At 44.5% G+C, this 14,935-nt stretch overlaps 1 protein-coding gene across 3 annotated transcripts in view; it reads right to left on the bottom strand.

Moving 5' to 3' along the window:
* Positions 1-14,482, bottom strand: part of NUFIP2 (nuclear FMR1 interacting protein 2) — a 36,419-nt gene extending 21,937 nt beyond the window's left edge. Inside the window, exons 1-3 of one of the 3 annotated variants that reach the window (XM_026861407.1) lie at positions 14,272-14,482; positions 14,054-14,145; positions 12,029-12,219 (exon numbers count right to left, since the gene is read on the bottom strand). In XM_026861407.1, coding sequence (XP_026717208.1) covers positions 12,029-12,119 — 91 coding nt within the window. In that variant the 5' untranslated portion in view covers positions 12,120-12,219; positions 14,054-14,145; positions 14,272-14,482. Of the gene's footprint in view, positions 1-12,028; positions 12,220-14,053 lie in introns of all 3 variants that reach the window. The other 2 variants (XM_026861409.1, XM_026861408.1) reach the window with 2 other exon arrangements.
* Positions 14,483-14,935: the final 453 nt, after the last annotated feature.

The following is a 14,935-nucleotide window of genomic DNA, read 5'->3' as shown; positions in this document are numbered from 1 at the left end:
GGGGGGGGGGAAAGAAAAAAAGAGCTTGCTTTGTTTTCTTAACTGCTTCTTTTTTATACATATTGAAAGAGAATGAAGGAATGAGCCATGAGTGCTGGGTCTGTTAACAACAGGAAGGGGAACTGTGTCCAGAAATCACCTCTGGGGTGGAGAACAGCAGCTCAATAGCAGTATGCAACAACCCTTACAAAATAACTTATTACTACACGTATGGAACAAAAATATTATGTCCTAATGAAGCTATAGTGCAGCACAAGTAAAATCTAAAGACATAACATAGACAACTCATCTAGAAGTGAGCCAGAATTCTAGTTAGAAAGACCCCCCTACTGGAAAGTAGCCTAGGAATTCATACAATCCAATTAATAATATTCATTCTTCATTATCATCTTTACACTGCAATAGACTTCATGTCAGGAAAGGATATGAGTCAATCCTTGACTAACTGACTGGGTCTGATTCACTAAGGAACCAACATATATAAAATCACTCAAGATAAAAAAATGCTAAGGTTTGCCTCTGATAATTTATCTAATGGCTGCTAAGATTGGCGTAATAGGAGAGAGATGAGAGAGAACAGCACTACATTGCTATGGAAACTAGAATTTTCAAAATAAATACCTTTGCAGAACTGAGGTTGCAGATCTAAAATAGTCCATACTGTTTTCAATGTAACCTCCCTTTGCCACGAGATCCATCCAGGCTGACCAGCCAGGCACAGGCAAAAAGCCTGCATGCGGTGATAGAAGATATCCCACAGCTCATGTTCCTTATTCCAGTGCAGGTATTTGCTCTGAAGAGGAACCTCAACGCTTGGCCTGATACCTGTACAGTTTTGGGAGCCTTCCTGCCACGCAGCCAGTTTGGCCAGGCCAATGCAAAATGAATCCATAACCACTTGAGGTGGGAAGTGTTTCCTTTATCCTACTGTACTGCTAATCCCAATATTTGCAGACTCTTTTTTTTTTGTTTTGTTTTGAGTGAACTAAGACAGCATGACAGTTACAGCTTTGCAAAGTTCTGATTCCCTTACACACATCAGGAAACCCCTTACCCTGCAAATGGCTCCGCTGCAGTTACTGTCCAGGTTAAACAGTCCTTTGCTCCCTGTTTGAACTGGTTTGGAAAGATTTGTTGGTAACTTCCCCGCTTGCACCTGGGCAAAGGGTTTCTCATTTTAGACACACGCATACCTCCACACCCCACCTACCTAGTACCATCTCACTGATTGCTGCTGTAAACAAGTCTAGGCTCTAGAAATGCTGACTCACAGCACTAGAACTCTGGAAAATATTTAGAGTTGCTAAAGAAGTGAAGCCAGGGAGGTTTCCTGCCCTTCCTCCTTATCTGTGAGCCCCTTGCCATGACAGGCTGTAATGAAGGACCTTGCTTCCTGAGAGGAGGCAAAGAGTAGGTACTTGCTTCCTAAAGATAGCCCAGATTCCTTTGAATTCCCGGTTGCTAGTTAGTAATCATAGGCAGGGGAAGAAAAACCCCTGTGCTTACAACCACAGGGCTGCAGATGTTGAGAGATTAATGGCTCTCGGGTAGGCTCTCTTGCCTAATGCAGCATTGCTCACTTCGGTGCACTTCCTGGGACACAGTCAAGTTCCTTTAAAATGCTTCAGTATGTGCTCTGCAAGGCTCTTCTTTACCTACAGACTTTACTGAACCGGATTTAACTCCGATTCCTGCCTTCAGCATAGCTGAGTCAGTGCAGACAGGCAAATCATTATTTGGTTTGGGAGGGTTTGCTGCCAATTGAGACACAGGCAAGCAGCACTGGGTGCAAATTATGGTTTACTGCAGGCGTGCTAGCACAGGCAAGGAGAGGGACCTGTGCTCATGCTGAAGTGCCGGGATGGCGGAGAGCGGTGTGGGGAGATCGGCGCTATCTAGACGGGAGCCGGTCCGGGTGCATTCTGCCTGTGTTAGCACACTGCTGCGCCCAAACTAATCGGCTCTGGACCTTATCCAAATGACAAGCTGACTGCCTACCACATCAACAGCCTGTTTTCTCCACTGGGAAGTGACCTCCTGTTGCAAAAGGCAGAGCATTTGTGGAAACAACAAAGTTTTATACCCACACGATTCACGTGGCAAATAACTCCAGGAAGCCTAAGAAGTACAGAGCCTTTATGACTGGCTGGGATGGGCAGGTTGCTGAGCTGCCTCCTCCTTCTCCTCCTCCTCCCAATACCTACGCAGCTTATTTGCAAAGAAGCAGAGGCTGATGAGCTACATTTGCGAGCTGGGCAGGGCAGACCAGGGAGCAACTCTCACTGAATGGAAGGAGCAGGCTGTGGCGAGAGCGGTATTGCAAGTGCTCCGAAATGACTGTGCTAAATGGTCATGGGAGTGGTTATTGAGTTGATTTTACCAATAACCTTGGTTGTTGATTTACCAAAAGAGTCTGCAGTCAGCATGGCCTGTAACTTCAAAATGCACTAGAAGTGCACAACTAGGCGTGCAGAGCTTCTGCACTGGCAGCTGACTTTCAACTCAGCTTAGCCGTGCACCAAATGAAATCCTCAGCAAGCCGATCTTGTGCATAATTCTCTCTATACTTGTCAATTTGGAGCTGCATTGGGCTGAAGCCTCCTTTCAAGGCAACAGGAGCCATTTTGCAAGGTGGAGACCTGGGCTGGTCCTACAAGGCTCTCACACTGGTTTGAGAGAACAGTGGCTATAGTGCTTTTGCCCTATTTATAGTGCTTACTCAAAGCAAAGCTGAGGTCCTGTCAGCCCTCCATCTCAGTTAACTGCTGTTACAATGAAGATGGCTCAGTGCGAAGATAGCCCTATGTGAAGAACAGATCAGATCATAAATGCAGAACAGCTGCTTAAGCAGAATGCAAGGAAAAGCAGCAACGATGTTGCTGGGCAGAGAAAAGCATTGCAAGAGCTTACAGATAGCCTCCTTTCTCCAAAGGCACATGCGCACTGCTATCAGTCAGTCACATTTCTCTCAAGCTTCCTGGTAGCAGCATCAGCAAGCGCGTTCCGTCACATCTGACTGGCTACAGGACTTTGTCCTCGTCTGACAGTAATGACCTGGCCTCAATTTTTCAGTTTTGTCACCTCCTTCCTCTCTTTCAGCACCGTAAAATCACTAGGCATGAAACCTGCAGCACAAAGGAAATTCTCGCTAGCACAGGCTGCTGCAGTACACTTCCCTCAGCAACACAGGCGACTGCAGGCATGGCAAACCTCTCATAACCTACATTAGATTCCCGTAACATTTCATATCAGGCACTTAACTTCCAAACTTGGCTGAGACTTATCTCCATGGCCAGACTTAGTATACACAACACAGACTAAATCTGTGAGGATCGTGGCGAGCAGCTTTGCTCCTTTGGGAAAATGTAATCATTTACAACAACAGACGGTCCAATCCCATAAAAACAGCCTTTTTTTGGCTCAAGAACAAATACTGAAATCCCCCTAGAACTAAGGACCATCCAGATTTCTCCACGTGCAAATCGCACTGTAAAATTCAACTCTCTGGTTGAATGGCTACAGCAAAACACGCTTGACATTGCCACAGCCCTAGTGTCCGATCTGCCACTGGCCAGAGGTGATGTCATGGGCTGTGTTCACTGTCTGGAAATGAGGAGCAAGAAACACGCTGTGAGTGGGTGGCTGGCCAGTCCAGTGACACATCCTGACACAGGCCACAGTGAGACAGAAACGGGCAGACTGATGCCTCTTAGACATGATGGAAATAAAACCCCAGGGAGAAGTTGTCTGGGTAAAAGCACACTAACTTGGTCAGTGGCAGAGGGTCTGCCCAGGCCTTTGATGCTTCTGTCCATCTTTCTTGTTGCACCTCCTTAGTCCCTTCCCACCTCTCTTTCCTCCAGACTGCTTAGCTAATTAAACTGCTTCTGTTTCCCCTTTGTTTACCCAGTTCTACCTGCACTGAACAGCAGCAAGAGTGCTCTCCCACTGATGTCACCACTACCTCTAAGAAAAAAGCTGACCTGCAAGCTATTTTTAGACATATTGTAAAGTTGTGGAGCTATTTTGGTCACATCTCTGTACTCTAAGCTGCAGGACGCTGACAGGCTCTGTGTTTGCCTAGGGCAACAGGGGCTTTAACTGAATAAGAACGGCTTGTGACTTTGCACTAAGGCTTCTCTGCCCTTCCGATGCAATAGGACTCCACACCAAGATTTGATTTCTCATCATTTCAGAAAAGAGCAACACATCTTCCTGAATTCTGCTGGATACCAGAGGCTCTGTAGGGCCTCTGCATTGTTGTCCTTGCACTGTTTCTAGGTCTGCAGAAGGTGCTATTATTCTGTGGGCTCCCTCACTTCCATTTGCCTCACTCACTGGGTGAGGTGTAATTATGAGTCCACAAAGACATGGGACAAGATTTTATCAATTTTCCTTTGCATCAGACCTTTGCAAAAGATCAATAAACATTAGGCTAGTGCCTGCCGAGAAGTCAGATACACGTAACTCTGTGGAGGGAGAAGGAAGAGCAGAAAAGAAGCATTTGCAAAGCAACATGTTGTTCTGAATACAGACTAATGCCTGGGAGCTCTGGGGTACATCCAGGACATCGGGCAGAAGGTGCCTGGTCTAGACAGTTGTTTTCTCTAGAGGGCCCAAGGGTTGGTTGCCAAGTTTTCTGGGGCTATGTAGCAGGTGCAAAGCACAGGCAGAGTAAAAGCCAAAGCAACTAGCAATGGGATTTAACAGAATTAAACCCATAGATACAAAAGGAAGCTTGAAGGGTAAGAAATACGAGGTAAATGAGAGGAGACAAAAGAAAATACTGAAACTGGTGTGTTTAGGGCAGGGATCAGTGAGTCAGATCTATAAAGGAGGAAGAAGGGAGTAACTGTATATGCAAGTTTTGGAACAGCTGGCCAGCCACCCATTCCTCCCCAGAAAACTCCTCTTAGGACTACTGCTGTCTTCAGCTGCAGTGCATGTTTTCCCAGGACACTTCAGATAGGGGCATGACTGTTCTATACCCCTGTCGTTTGGGACAAGTCCCTCATGCAGCAAGAGCAATCAGAATTTCATCAAGTCAGACTCCAAAGTCTATCTTATGTATTTTTCCCCCAACTTTCTTCTAAAGGTTCGTTTATAGAGTTTTCACACTAAAACCTACATCCTGCTCCTCAGGTGAGCCACTCCCTGCTCTACTGACACAACCTGCCCATGCCTTCATGAGTCAGGACAGCCCACATCTTTCCTCCATAGCAGGATCAGCACCTGATAACAGAATGGTCTGTCCCAGGCAAACACTGGCAACCTGCTGCAAACAAAGATATCATTTACAAAGCATCCCTGTATTTCACTGGGTATTTCAGCAGAAGGATCTGCTTTAACTCATTTGATCCCAGGCAAGCATTAATCTGTCCATGTTACATATGTTACAATCCTCATGCCCATGAAATCAGCTGACCATTAATGTTTTATGACATGTAAATTAAAGATAACTTAGTAGGAATTTAACTTTTTAGTCAACAGGTGAAAATGGCATGGACAGAATACTGTTTAATGTGTTGTCATTTTAGCAGGACAGAACGGAACCACTGTAGTTCAGATCAGACAGAGACGAGTCCAGCAGCAAGATGTCAAGATCTGTTGGGTCAAAAAGCTCAATGAAGTGTTCTATGTTTCAGCTTCCCCCAGAGCTACGCACAAGACTGGCAGTAACCATTACATAGTGAAAACGTTTTGGCGCTATGAAATAACATAGCAACATGTTGCATTCTTTCCCTGCTGAACTTCAGCAGCCTTGCTCTGGGACACTGCACAAGCAGGATAATGAACAGCATGACAAGAGCGTCTGACAGAACCGGCACAACAGAGAACCCGTCAGCTCCTGCATGACAGACCCGTGCTCCTGCTAGCAGAGCTTTGCCAGTGTAGGGAGTTAACTAGTTTACCTTTCATCACTTGTCTAGATCCTTAGATTTGATCCATTTTCACACAATTTATCTTACTGTTAGAGCATTGCTAGAATTATCATTTGTCTCTCCCAATTATTTAATGAAGGCATCCTATTGCCATCTCCACAATGCAGATATTTGACTAATTAATATACAGAAAATGCATTTTTAAATATTCCTGCACCTGTTCTATTTTCTGGTATGGAAACGCCAGGCATACAGTAACAAATCACAGGCAGCTCACCCCACAGACGTAGTCAGAGGTCGTCCACCAATTGTGTGGATCCAGACAAGTGCAGAGAACGCTTTAGCTGACAACTGCAGTTGTTGCAAGTCTCCTCTAGGGAGTGCAGTCGTAAAGGAAGAGATGAAAACTGCAGAACACATGCCAGCCGGTAATCGGTGACTCAGGATATTCAGGCAATCACAAATGGTATCTGCCCATTTCCAGCTGAACACAGGGAGCAGCAATGAGGTTTGAGCTTGTTGTAAGAGCAGGAACCCGAAATATGCTTTAGTATGCGAAAGGAAAGTCTGTCAAGATACTAAAAATCAAGGTGTAAATCAAGCAATTGGACTTCAAATGCAGGATCAACCATTTAACCCAACACACCCACAGCTGAATGCAGCATGGACAGCACTGCTACGGGGCTTCCATCTCCTGCCCACTAATATATCACACTGCAGATCCATCAGATCCTCCAGGGAAAGCATGTTCAGTCTCAAAACATCTTTTAGGCCTTGGCCTCTGTGCAGAGAACAGCAGAGAGACATTAATTTCTAGAACTAGCTGTGTTTTGTGGGTATGTGCACATCTCTCACTAGACACTGGGCAGAGCCATGAACTTATTTCACCCTGGATTCACAAAACAGCTAAGCAGATAGTATCTGGTTGATCTTTGTGGTAAGGAATCATGGATGAAAAGGCATAAGGTTGCCTATTTCCTCCTTACAAATTGCATGCACGCCTCAACTCTATGACCTTCTATGCCTTCCTTAAAAAAGGAGCAGAACATAAAATAAATCTGCTCAGAACAGGATCTTTGCTCCACCCCTCCCCCCCCCCATCCCAAATATAATCCGTGTTCCTGGTTTTAAGGGGGAAAAAAAAAAAAGAAAAAAAAAAAAAGGAATGCAGAAATTGTACTATCTACCTGAGGCAAAGGGTAAAAGAACAAACTTGCCAGGTGAGAGTCTGGATGGGAAGAGCAGGTCTGCAGCAGGGACGTAACTACATTCAGACAGGTGCCAGGGTCCATCCCACGGCGCAGCAGAGGACACAGTGACTCTGGCAGTTACTGAGCGCTTTGTGACAAAGCAGCACAACTGCATTTCCTAAGGATGATTCCTTAGTGTTGCCAGGACAGCACTCCTTTAGAAGCAGGGTGTCTTTCTGTCCTGACATACCAGACACTTTTTACTTTTCTAAGTAAGTGCTACATAAGAAGCTGCTGGCACAATAATTAGGGGATTGCACAGCAATCCTCTGAAGCACAGAACTTTCGCAAGATCCTTACTCTCTCACGGGCTGCCAGGTTCTGGGTTCCTCACTGGAGGAAGTGAGGAGCAGCAGCAATAAGGGCAGCGGGTTTGGGAAGCCAAGAGGCAGCAACTGTTGCTGCTTATGGATAAAGCTGCCAGGCTGGCACAGGCAACTTTGCCACATACAGAAATCTTCTATAGCAAAACAGGAACAGACATTCACACATCCTAAGGACAGCAACCGGGCCAGCAGTCAGGGATTTCACTTTCAGCCAGGTGTTCAAGTGGCAGCAGATACCTGTGGGACAATGCCAGACTTGTGCTTTTAGACACTAAAAGTTCCCTCGGTAGCAGGTGAGAGGACAATAGCCTCTGCTGTGTCTGTTACTAGATGTGGGTTCTGCAATTAAAATGCCAGCAGCTGGCTCCATTTAGACCAAGCAGCATTGCTAGTATCGGGTAGTGTGTAACAGCCCATGGGAAGGAGGTAGAGTCACTGAGCACAAGCTTCATGTTTACTCAGCAAGCACCAGCTGAAGAGAACCATCTGATTTCTAAACTCCTCTTGCCTCCCACTTTGTCTTATCACCACACTATATATCTAAGATGCACATGTAAGGTACCACAAGCTAATTCAGTCATTCACTCCTTTTATTATAGACCCTCTTGCTGTTTTCTCACTTGTCTCCCTCAACCAGCATACCAGAAACCCTACATACTGACATAAGAGAAAAAAACAAAACAAAACAAAACAGGTAAAAAGCCTCTAGAAGCTAAATAAGTGATAAATAAGAAGGGACCATCAGCTCTTTCTCACCCTTGCAAATAACAGAGCATCTCCTCCCTGACCTGTCCCATCCATTCTGAAGTTTTCCCATCAGCATTGATTTCTTGAATAGTTACAGGTGTTTTTTAAGCAGCATGAGAAAGGCAGACTTGGCATTAAGAGATCCTCAGAAATCTGTGAGGATATTTCTGGTGATGGCACATCTGATTTCTAGGGGGATGTTTATGATGTATGCATTATCAAAGCCTCAGAACTTCATTCTCCACTTATTTAGGATTCCCACACTGGATTACAACCTGCCTTCACATATGAGATGTTGAAGCTTTCAATGAGGTCACACCAGACACTGACAAGCACTGATGAGTGAGTCATGCTGCAGTAGCCAGAGATACTAGCAACAGATTTGTTAATCTGTATGCAGTCTAACTCTTTTTCTGGTCTAGAATCTTGTTCAAGAGTGGAAGACAATGTCTCAGAGATAGGTGGCTGCAGAACTGCTGAAGAGCAAGGCCATATTTCCACAACTGTTACACAGATTATAGCAAGAATCAGTCCCTGGGAGTATGTTTACAACAATGCAAAATGTGCTGGTTTATCTGTAAAATGGGAGATCAAGATCCAGATGGGGTCAATACTGCAGATCACTGGACAAGCCACCACGCAAAGAAGGAATCTAAGGGTTCTCAGAAGATTTACATCAACTCTTGCTCCGTCAGTTTCAACCATCATCTCCAGCAATCTGCTCTTCCCTGTACCAGGGCCAGCAGGCGTAAATACACATCTGTACACCCGTCAGTCTAGCATGAAGGCCAGTGTAGTAACAGGATTGTTAAGGCCTGAGTTTGAGCTAAGACATTTAACCATAATCCAGCAGGGTCATGCACAGAACAAACTCTCTTCTGCTGGCTCTGCTACAGGGGGGAAACCTGGGGAGAAGGATTAGACCAGACAACAGCAACATCCTGCACTGCCGCAGCAAAATTCAGTGAAGCTTGGTCATGAAAGATTTGGAAGTGTGGCAAGAGGGACACAGAAAACGATAGAACAAACAAGATATGGGGACCAAGTGCATGACAGGGGAAAAGGTTCTTAATTTTGGCTAAACTACTGGACAGCCAGAAAAACAACCGATAAGAAAGGGAAGAGGCAAAGTAAATCTAAAGTTATATAGAGTGAGAACAAAGAAACAAGGTGCTGTTGTATTTTCATTGCTATGAGGCTAAATTAAGCTTCCTAAGTTAAGCAAAGAAATCATTGTTTAAGATTCCTATTCAGAAGACAGTGTGAGCAGCAAATGCCAGTGGGACAACAAAATGTGTCTTCTCACAGAGAACGCAAGCCACCTGGAGACTGCATAACTATAATGAGTTTCCTCCCAGTTTCATCTTATTAGTCACCTTTCACCCTTCTCTGCCAAAGGCCTCTTCTTAACCATCCACCCAAGGACCAGAGCCAAGGCACGAGCCTTTCCTGTGCTGCTTTTTTCCATCAGTCAGTCTTCAAGGTCAGGACCTCCACAACACTGATCCTTGCTGCCCATTCCAGCATTTTGAACTAACTCCAAAGTAAAACAGTCTTCAGTCCTGCTCTTGGGAAAAGATCTGAAGACACCTGAACAGATCTTCCTCATATACCTAGTTGTCACACCTTGGAAAAACAGTTTTTGGACCAACACATTTTGATTTTGTTGTTAAAAGGGAGTCAAGGGATTGGTATCTACAGCTGTGTTTAAGAGACACCCCAACACCCCACTTATCTTTCAGCATCCAATCTATCAAAGTGCAATGCATCTTGTGCTGTATCGGTCACAACACACTGTACTGATATTCTGGAAGTACTTCCTATCAGCAGTTCATTTGGCATGTATGTCACAAGCTATGTATTAAAAAAGCACCTGAAAAATGACAGCTTATTGTTATTCTCTTGCAGAGAAAGGTAAAAAGAATTCCGGGGTGTCCCTGGGCAACATATATTACAAAAGATCCTGAAAGTAATCGGAGGAAATGTACATCTGGCAAAAAGAGAAAATTCTTTTCGAGTTCTGAAAATATTTCAGAACAAAACCACTGCAAAGATCTATCGAGGAGCCCTCACCAGCAGAAGACATGCCTACATAGAGTCCCTTGGAAACCTGTCTGACTCAGGTGGAAGTGACCTGCTGGCATTTATTTGTAATTGCCCAGCGTGGCAGTTGCTGAGGAAGGAAAAGCTGTTGAGTCACGCTGCAAGCCACTTTTCCACTTTTGTCTGGTTGCCCAGAAGGTAAGAGTGGGACAATCAGAAGGCTCAGCTTCTGTTTATGCCTCTGACACTGATTTCCCATATGACCTTGGCCAGTACTACATCTTCTTGTGCCACTGTTTCCCCATTTCTTAATAGATAAAACCACTCAACTCATGGGGCAATCATAAGTGCACAGCAAGGAACATGCTTGTTTATCTAATAAAAGGTAGGGGAGAAAAGTATTATTATTGTTGTCATATAATACAGAAGTGGTTATGTAATAACATCAGTATTGCTTAATTTTTGTCATTATGACATAAACTGTCAGAGGGATACTGCCTGACATGGTATCTTCATCCCAGTGAAGTGTTTACCTCATTGATACAAAACGAGATTACAACGATCTGGAAGACTCTACCTCGTTTATTTTGACCAGCCTTTCTCTAGAACGTGTTTTTCCTGTATAACCTTGTAACCCATAATAATGGCCCAAACTACACTGCAGAATGACGGCAGGTTTCATGAGCTAGCAAAAGCAAAACAATTCCTCACTTGTGCATTTCACAACCACACACTAAAATTAATGAGTGCTTATCCTCTTTGCAAACAGAGAACAAGCTGAAAGTTAGTTTCCAAATCAGTACTCAATGCCATGAAAGAATTAAAAAAAACCAACCCAAACCCTCCATAATTTGGCTAAATTACATTCTGCTTGAATGACGACAAATTTCCTAAAACAAAAGCATTGACAATTGCAGTTCATAACTGCTATCATAATTAATAACCAACTTTCATTGGTTCAAGTTCTACAATTTATTCTAAAATTTACAACTGTTCACTTAAAAAAAGGCCAGCTTAAAGCAGCGTGTGGACTGAAGGCTAAGGAGGGTATAACTGTGATTACAGCAGCTGAAACTCTGCCCTAATCACACTTATCTTTCTTATCTACCAAAAGTATTTATAAAGCAATGATTACTGCACTAGGCCCCATCACTGCTCTGAGTTAGTTCTGAACCAGCACCTTCGCGTTGCTGTAAGAAGTTTATACTGCTAGAGGTGTTGTCATTCTGCTGAGACAGAAAGCTAAGCTTCTCATCACTTAAAGTCATTAAAAAAAAAAAACTATGACACTTCTAAAGAAGTAGGGGTGTTAACCCCAATGTCCTGGCCAAATTCCCAGCTTGACTAATTACAATGCGCCTTGAATAAATTCTTGCCACAGTTTCCGTTGGACATAGTATTGTTCTCTACTTCCTCTCCTACAATATTATGGAGTGCTGATGCATGCTCTTAAAAGGCCCTGTCTACGCTGGAATGTGGTACCAGTCTACCCCAGGACCAGCTCTGTAGCAGCACATTGGGAACAAGCTGTTAAAACCAGTTCCACCTGTCAGCTGAACCGCTAGGCAATTTGTAATTTTTATTTATTGATGTTCTGGCACCTCCTTCAGATGGAATTAACTTTGGGTACAGCCATCTGATAGGTACACTGGTACAAAACTGTCAGATCCAGGCGGTGACACCGGACTGGCCTCCACCAGTGGTGACACCTCACCAGACCCAAGCAGGGTCGGATGCACAAACACAATACACGCAAAGGTGATCTAAAGGCTTTTATTACCTCGGCGTCCCAGTGGGGGTTCCCCAACAAGTACCTGAGCGAGGTAAACAGCAAGCGGGGAGGTCCAAGGCACAGCGGAGCGACGGTCCATGGCGAGGAGCAGTGGGCGTGGGCTTAGGAAGTTTTTAGGTAAGAAAGCACAATAAATCTAGGTGACGTGATGGCTAGTGGAGAGCCTGGCAGGTGGACACCTAGAGGAAACCCAGCCAATGACAACATAAGCAACAATATGCTACAATGTGAAATAGACATTTCTGCTGCCTGAACAAAGCATAAAGGGATTTATTATAAAGAATCTGGGAAATAGCTGCACTGACCTCCATTGACTATCTCCTCGCCACCCTTCCGCATGCAACCGTACAAAATCCCAGACGCATTCATACATAAAACTCTTTAGTTTTTCTTTAAATGAACTAAATTTGCATCAGGAAATTAGCGAACTAAATTAAACGAACTTTCTAGATACCTACCATGATCATCTGAGAAGGCAGCTAGAGCACAGGGCTGGAAAAGCATACTAAATGTGCCTGTTTAGTTCAGCTGGTGACCATAAACATCATAGTTTTCATATGGTCTGTTGCTTCAGAATTTCAGTGGACTTTTTCCAACTGGTGGTCCACAGATGATACTGTTTATTTTTGAAGCAGTCACTGAATACATATCCAACGCAGGTCTAGTATTTTAAGCAAAATACTTGATACTTAATGGTAAAGCATTATTCACATTTTTCTGCAGTCACCGTTAGAGACTCTAAGGCTTTTTACTTAGAGCTATCATTATCTTTTAATATGTGTAACACAATGAGCTGAGGCCCAGAATCTCTGCTGGTGTTTGCTGGGTTAGCTCCACAGACCTTACTAACTGAAGCTCTTACTCTCATAATTCATTAATTTTAAAGGCACCTTGTCTTCAGGAAGAAGTACAAGATCAAGATCCAGAAGAACCTGATTCTCAGTTCTACCTTACGACCCCACAGGCTGATCACTCCCTCTTACTGCTCCATTTAGTTCTCCCACCTCCAAAACCAATGATACCCACCAATTTGACAAAAGAAGTACCAGAACAGATTTATATTGATAGGCCATGCTGAGCAGATTCATGTTAAACACCATTGTTCTACCATTTGAAAACACAAATATTTACCTTTCAAGTATGTCCTTAATTTCCCCAGAAGCATGTCTCCAAACCCATATTATTTTAGAAGACAGAAACTGCAGTTTCAGAAAGTGGATGGTTTTATTTTTGTGCCATTACAAAAATGCCTTTTAACTTGTCAAATGATATGCTACAAATATCTTTGGCAGATGAATGAAACCAAGTTTCCTGTCATAGCTGCCAACTTCAAGGTTGAGATAATCAGATAAACCTTTAGTTTGCCTCTCCCAATACTTACAACAACATATGTTTGAAGCAATCCACATTTGTCTTACTTTTCCTATTGGGATTTGGAACAGCAAAGTATCAGACCACTATGCGACAAGTTTGCAAAACTCTCGATGTGGTCCACAATTATTACAGCCAACCTCTGCCCTCAACCTTCCTCGGGTTTCCCCCATTTCAGGTTAAATAGTCCCCAGTAGCTCTGCTTGTCTAAAGGTAAATGAAAGGTTTACATAAATAGTAACCAGCATCATCCTTAACGCCTGCTGGATCCAAAGCCTTCTTAGGGTACAAATTACCTGTTAGTTTATGGGAAAATAGGTAGGAAGTTTGTTTTGCTTGTTTTATTTCAGCAGTGTCAGTAATAGCAGATTTACAGAACCGTATTATTTCGTACTGGGGACACCCCAAAACCATGAATTTTTTTCAGGGCACTTTATAACTGAGAACACCGTCCCTTCAGATATAATCCTCAGTTTAAAAGTGGAAGCAATCCCTACAAACACACCTTTTATAAACTTCGTATCTTATATAACTGTTTCCATTAATTTATTATCAGGATGTCAGTACAAACTGTTATTTTGATGATTCCTTGCCCCCGTACTTCTGAAAGGGAAAGCAACTATAAACACAAGGGAGACTGACCTCAGTGATTTCCTCTGCTCAGACAGGAGCACAATGCGCTTAAACACCATGACTAGGAGAGGTGGACTGTTTAGAATTCCTCCAGCTGTAATCTATAGTAAAAACAAATAAACAAATACGTGACTACAAGACACGATAATTAATCCCTGCGTGAAGCCAACTGTTATCTCTAGTTCATAGATGGAGATACTAAAGCACACAAAGGCTCAACAACCTACCAAGTTCAAAACCCACCACTGAGAGCCAAGACCACAGCTCGGGAGGCCATGTGTTTGGCCCATGAAGGGTTGTTTTTTTTTATTTCCCCCCCCACACACACTTCTGGCTATAAACCGGATACAGTTCGGCCAAGGGCAGGCAGCCTGAAACGCACCCATTTGCTCAGGCCAGTTGCACAAGAGTTGGCACAAGCCCCCCCCCCCCCGGTCACCCCCTGTAGCTGAGCTGCTCCCGGCAGTGAGGCAGCTCCCCTCAGGGGTGTCGTGTCCCCCCCCCAGCTGTCCTGTCCCAAACCCACCTGCCCCCAGGCCTCTCCCCTGCCCTCTTTCTGCATCTCCCCACCCGTGTCCAGGCCGCACCTGTCGTGTCCCCAAACCCTCCTTACCCCGCTCTCCCCAGAGCGCCCAGCCAAGCCCCCCATTCCCCCTCCACCCCCCGCAGCTCTTAGGGGTTCGCAGCAGCCCCCCCCCATCTCCTCCCTCAGGCCCCTCTCACCTCTCCCCGCGGGGGTCCCCCAGACCCTCCCCTCGCTCCTCCCCAAGTGGTGAGTTTTCAGTGTAAATACCATTTTGTTCGGTGCTGGTGTGGGATTTGGATGAAAGTGACCTATTTTAAAGACCTTTTATTGCTTCCCCACAGCAATGCATGTGGCGGCCGATTCCG

The sequence above is a fragment of the Athene cunicularia genome (assembly GCF_003259725.1).
Source record: "Athene cunicularia isolate RWA chromosome 19 unlocalized genomic scaffold, athCun1 chr19_part1, whole genome shotgun sequence".
NCBI classification, from domain to species: Eukaryota; Metazoa; Chordata; class Aves; order Strigiformes; family Strigidae; genus Athene; species Athene cunicularia.
Note: the sequence above shows the minus strand (reverse complement) of the source record. Positions and strands in the feature narration are given on the sequence as shown.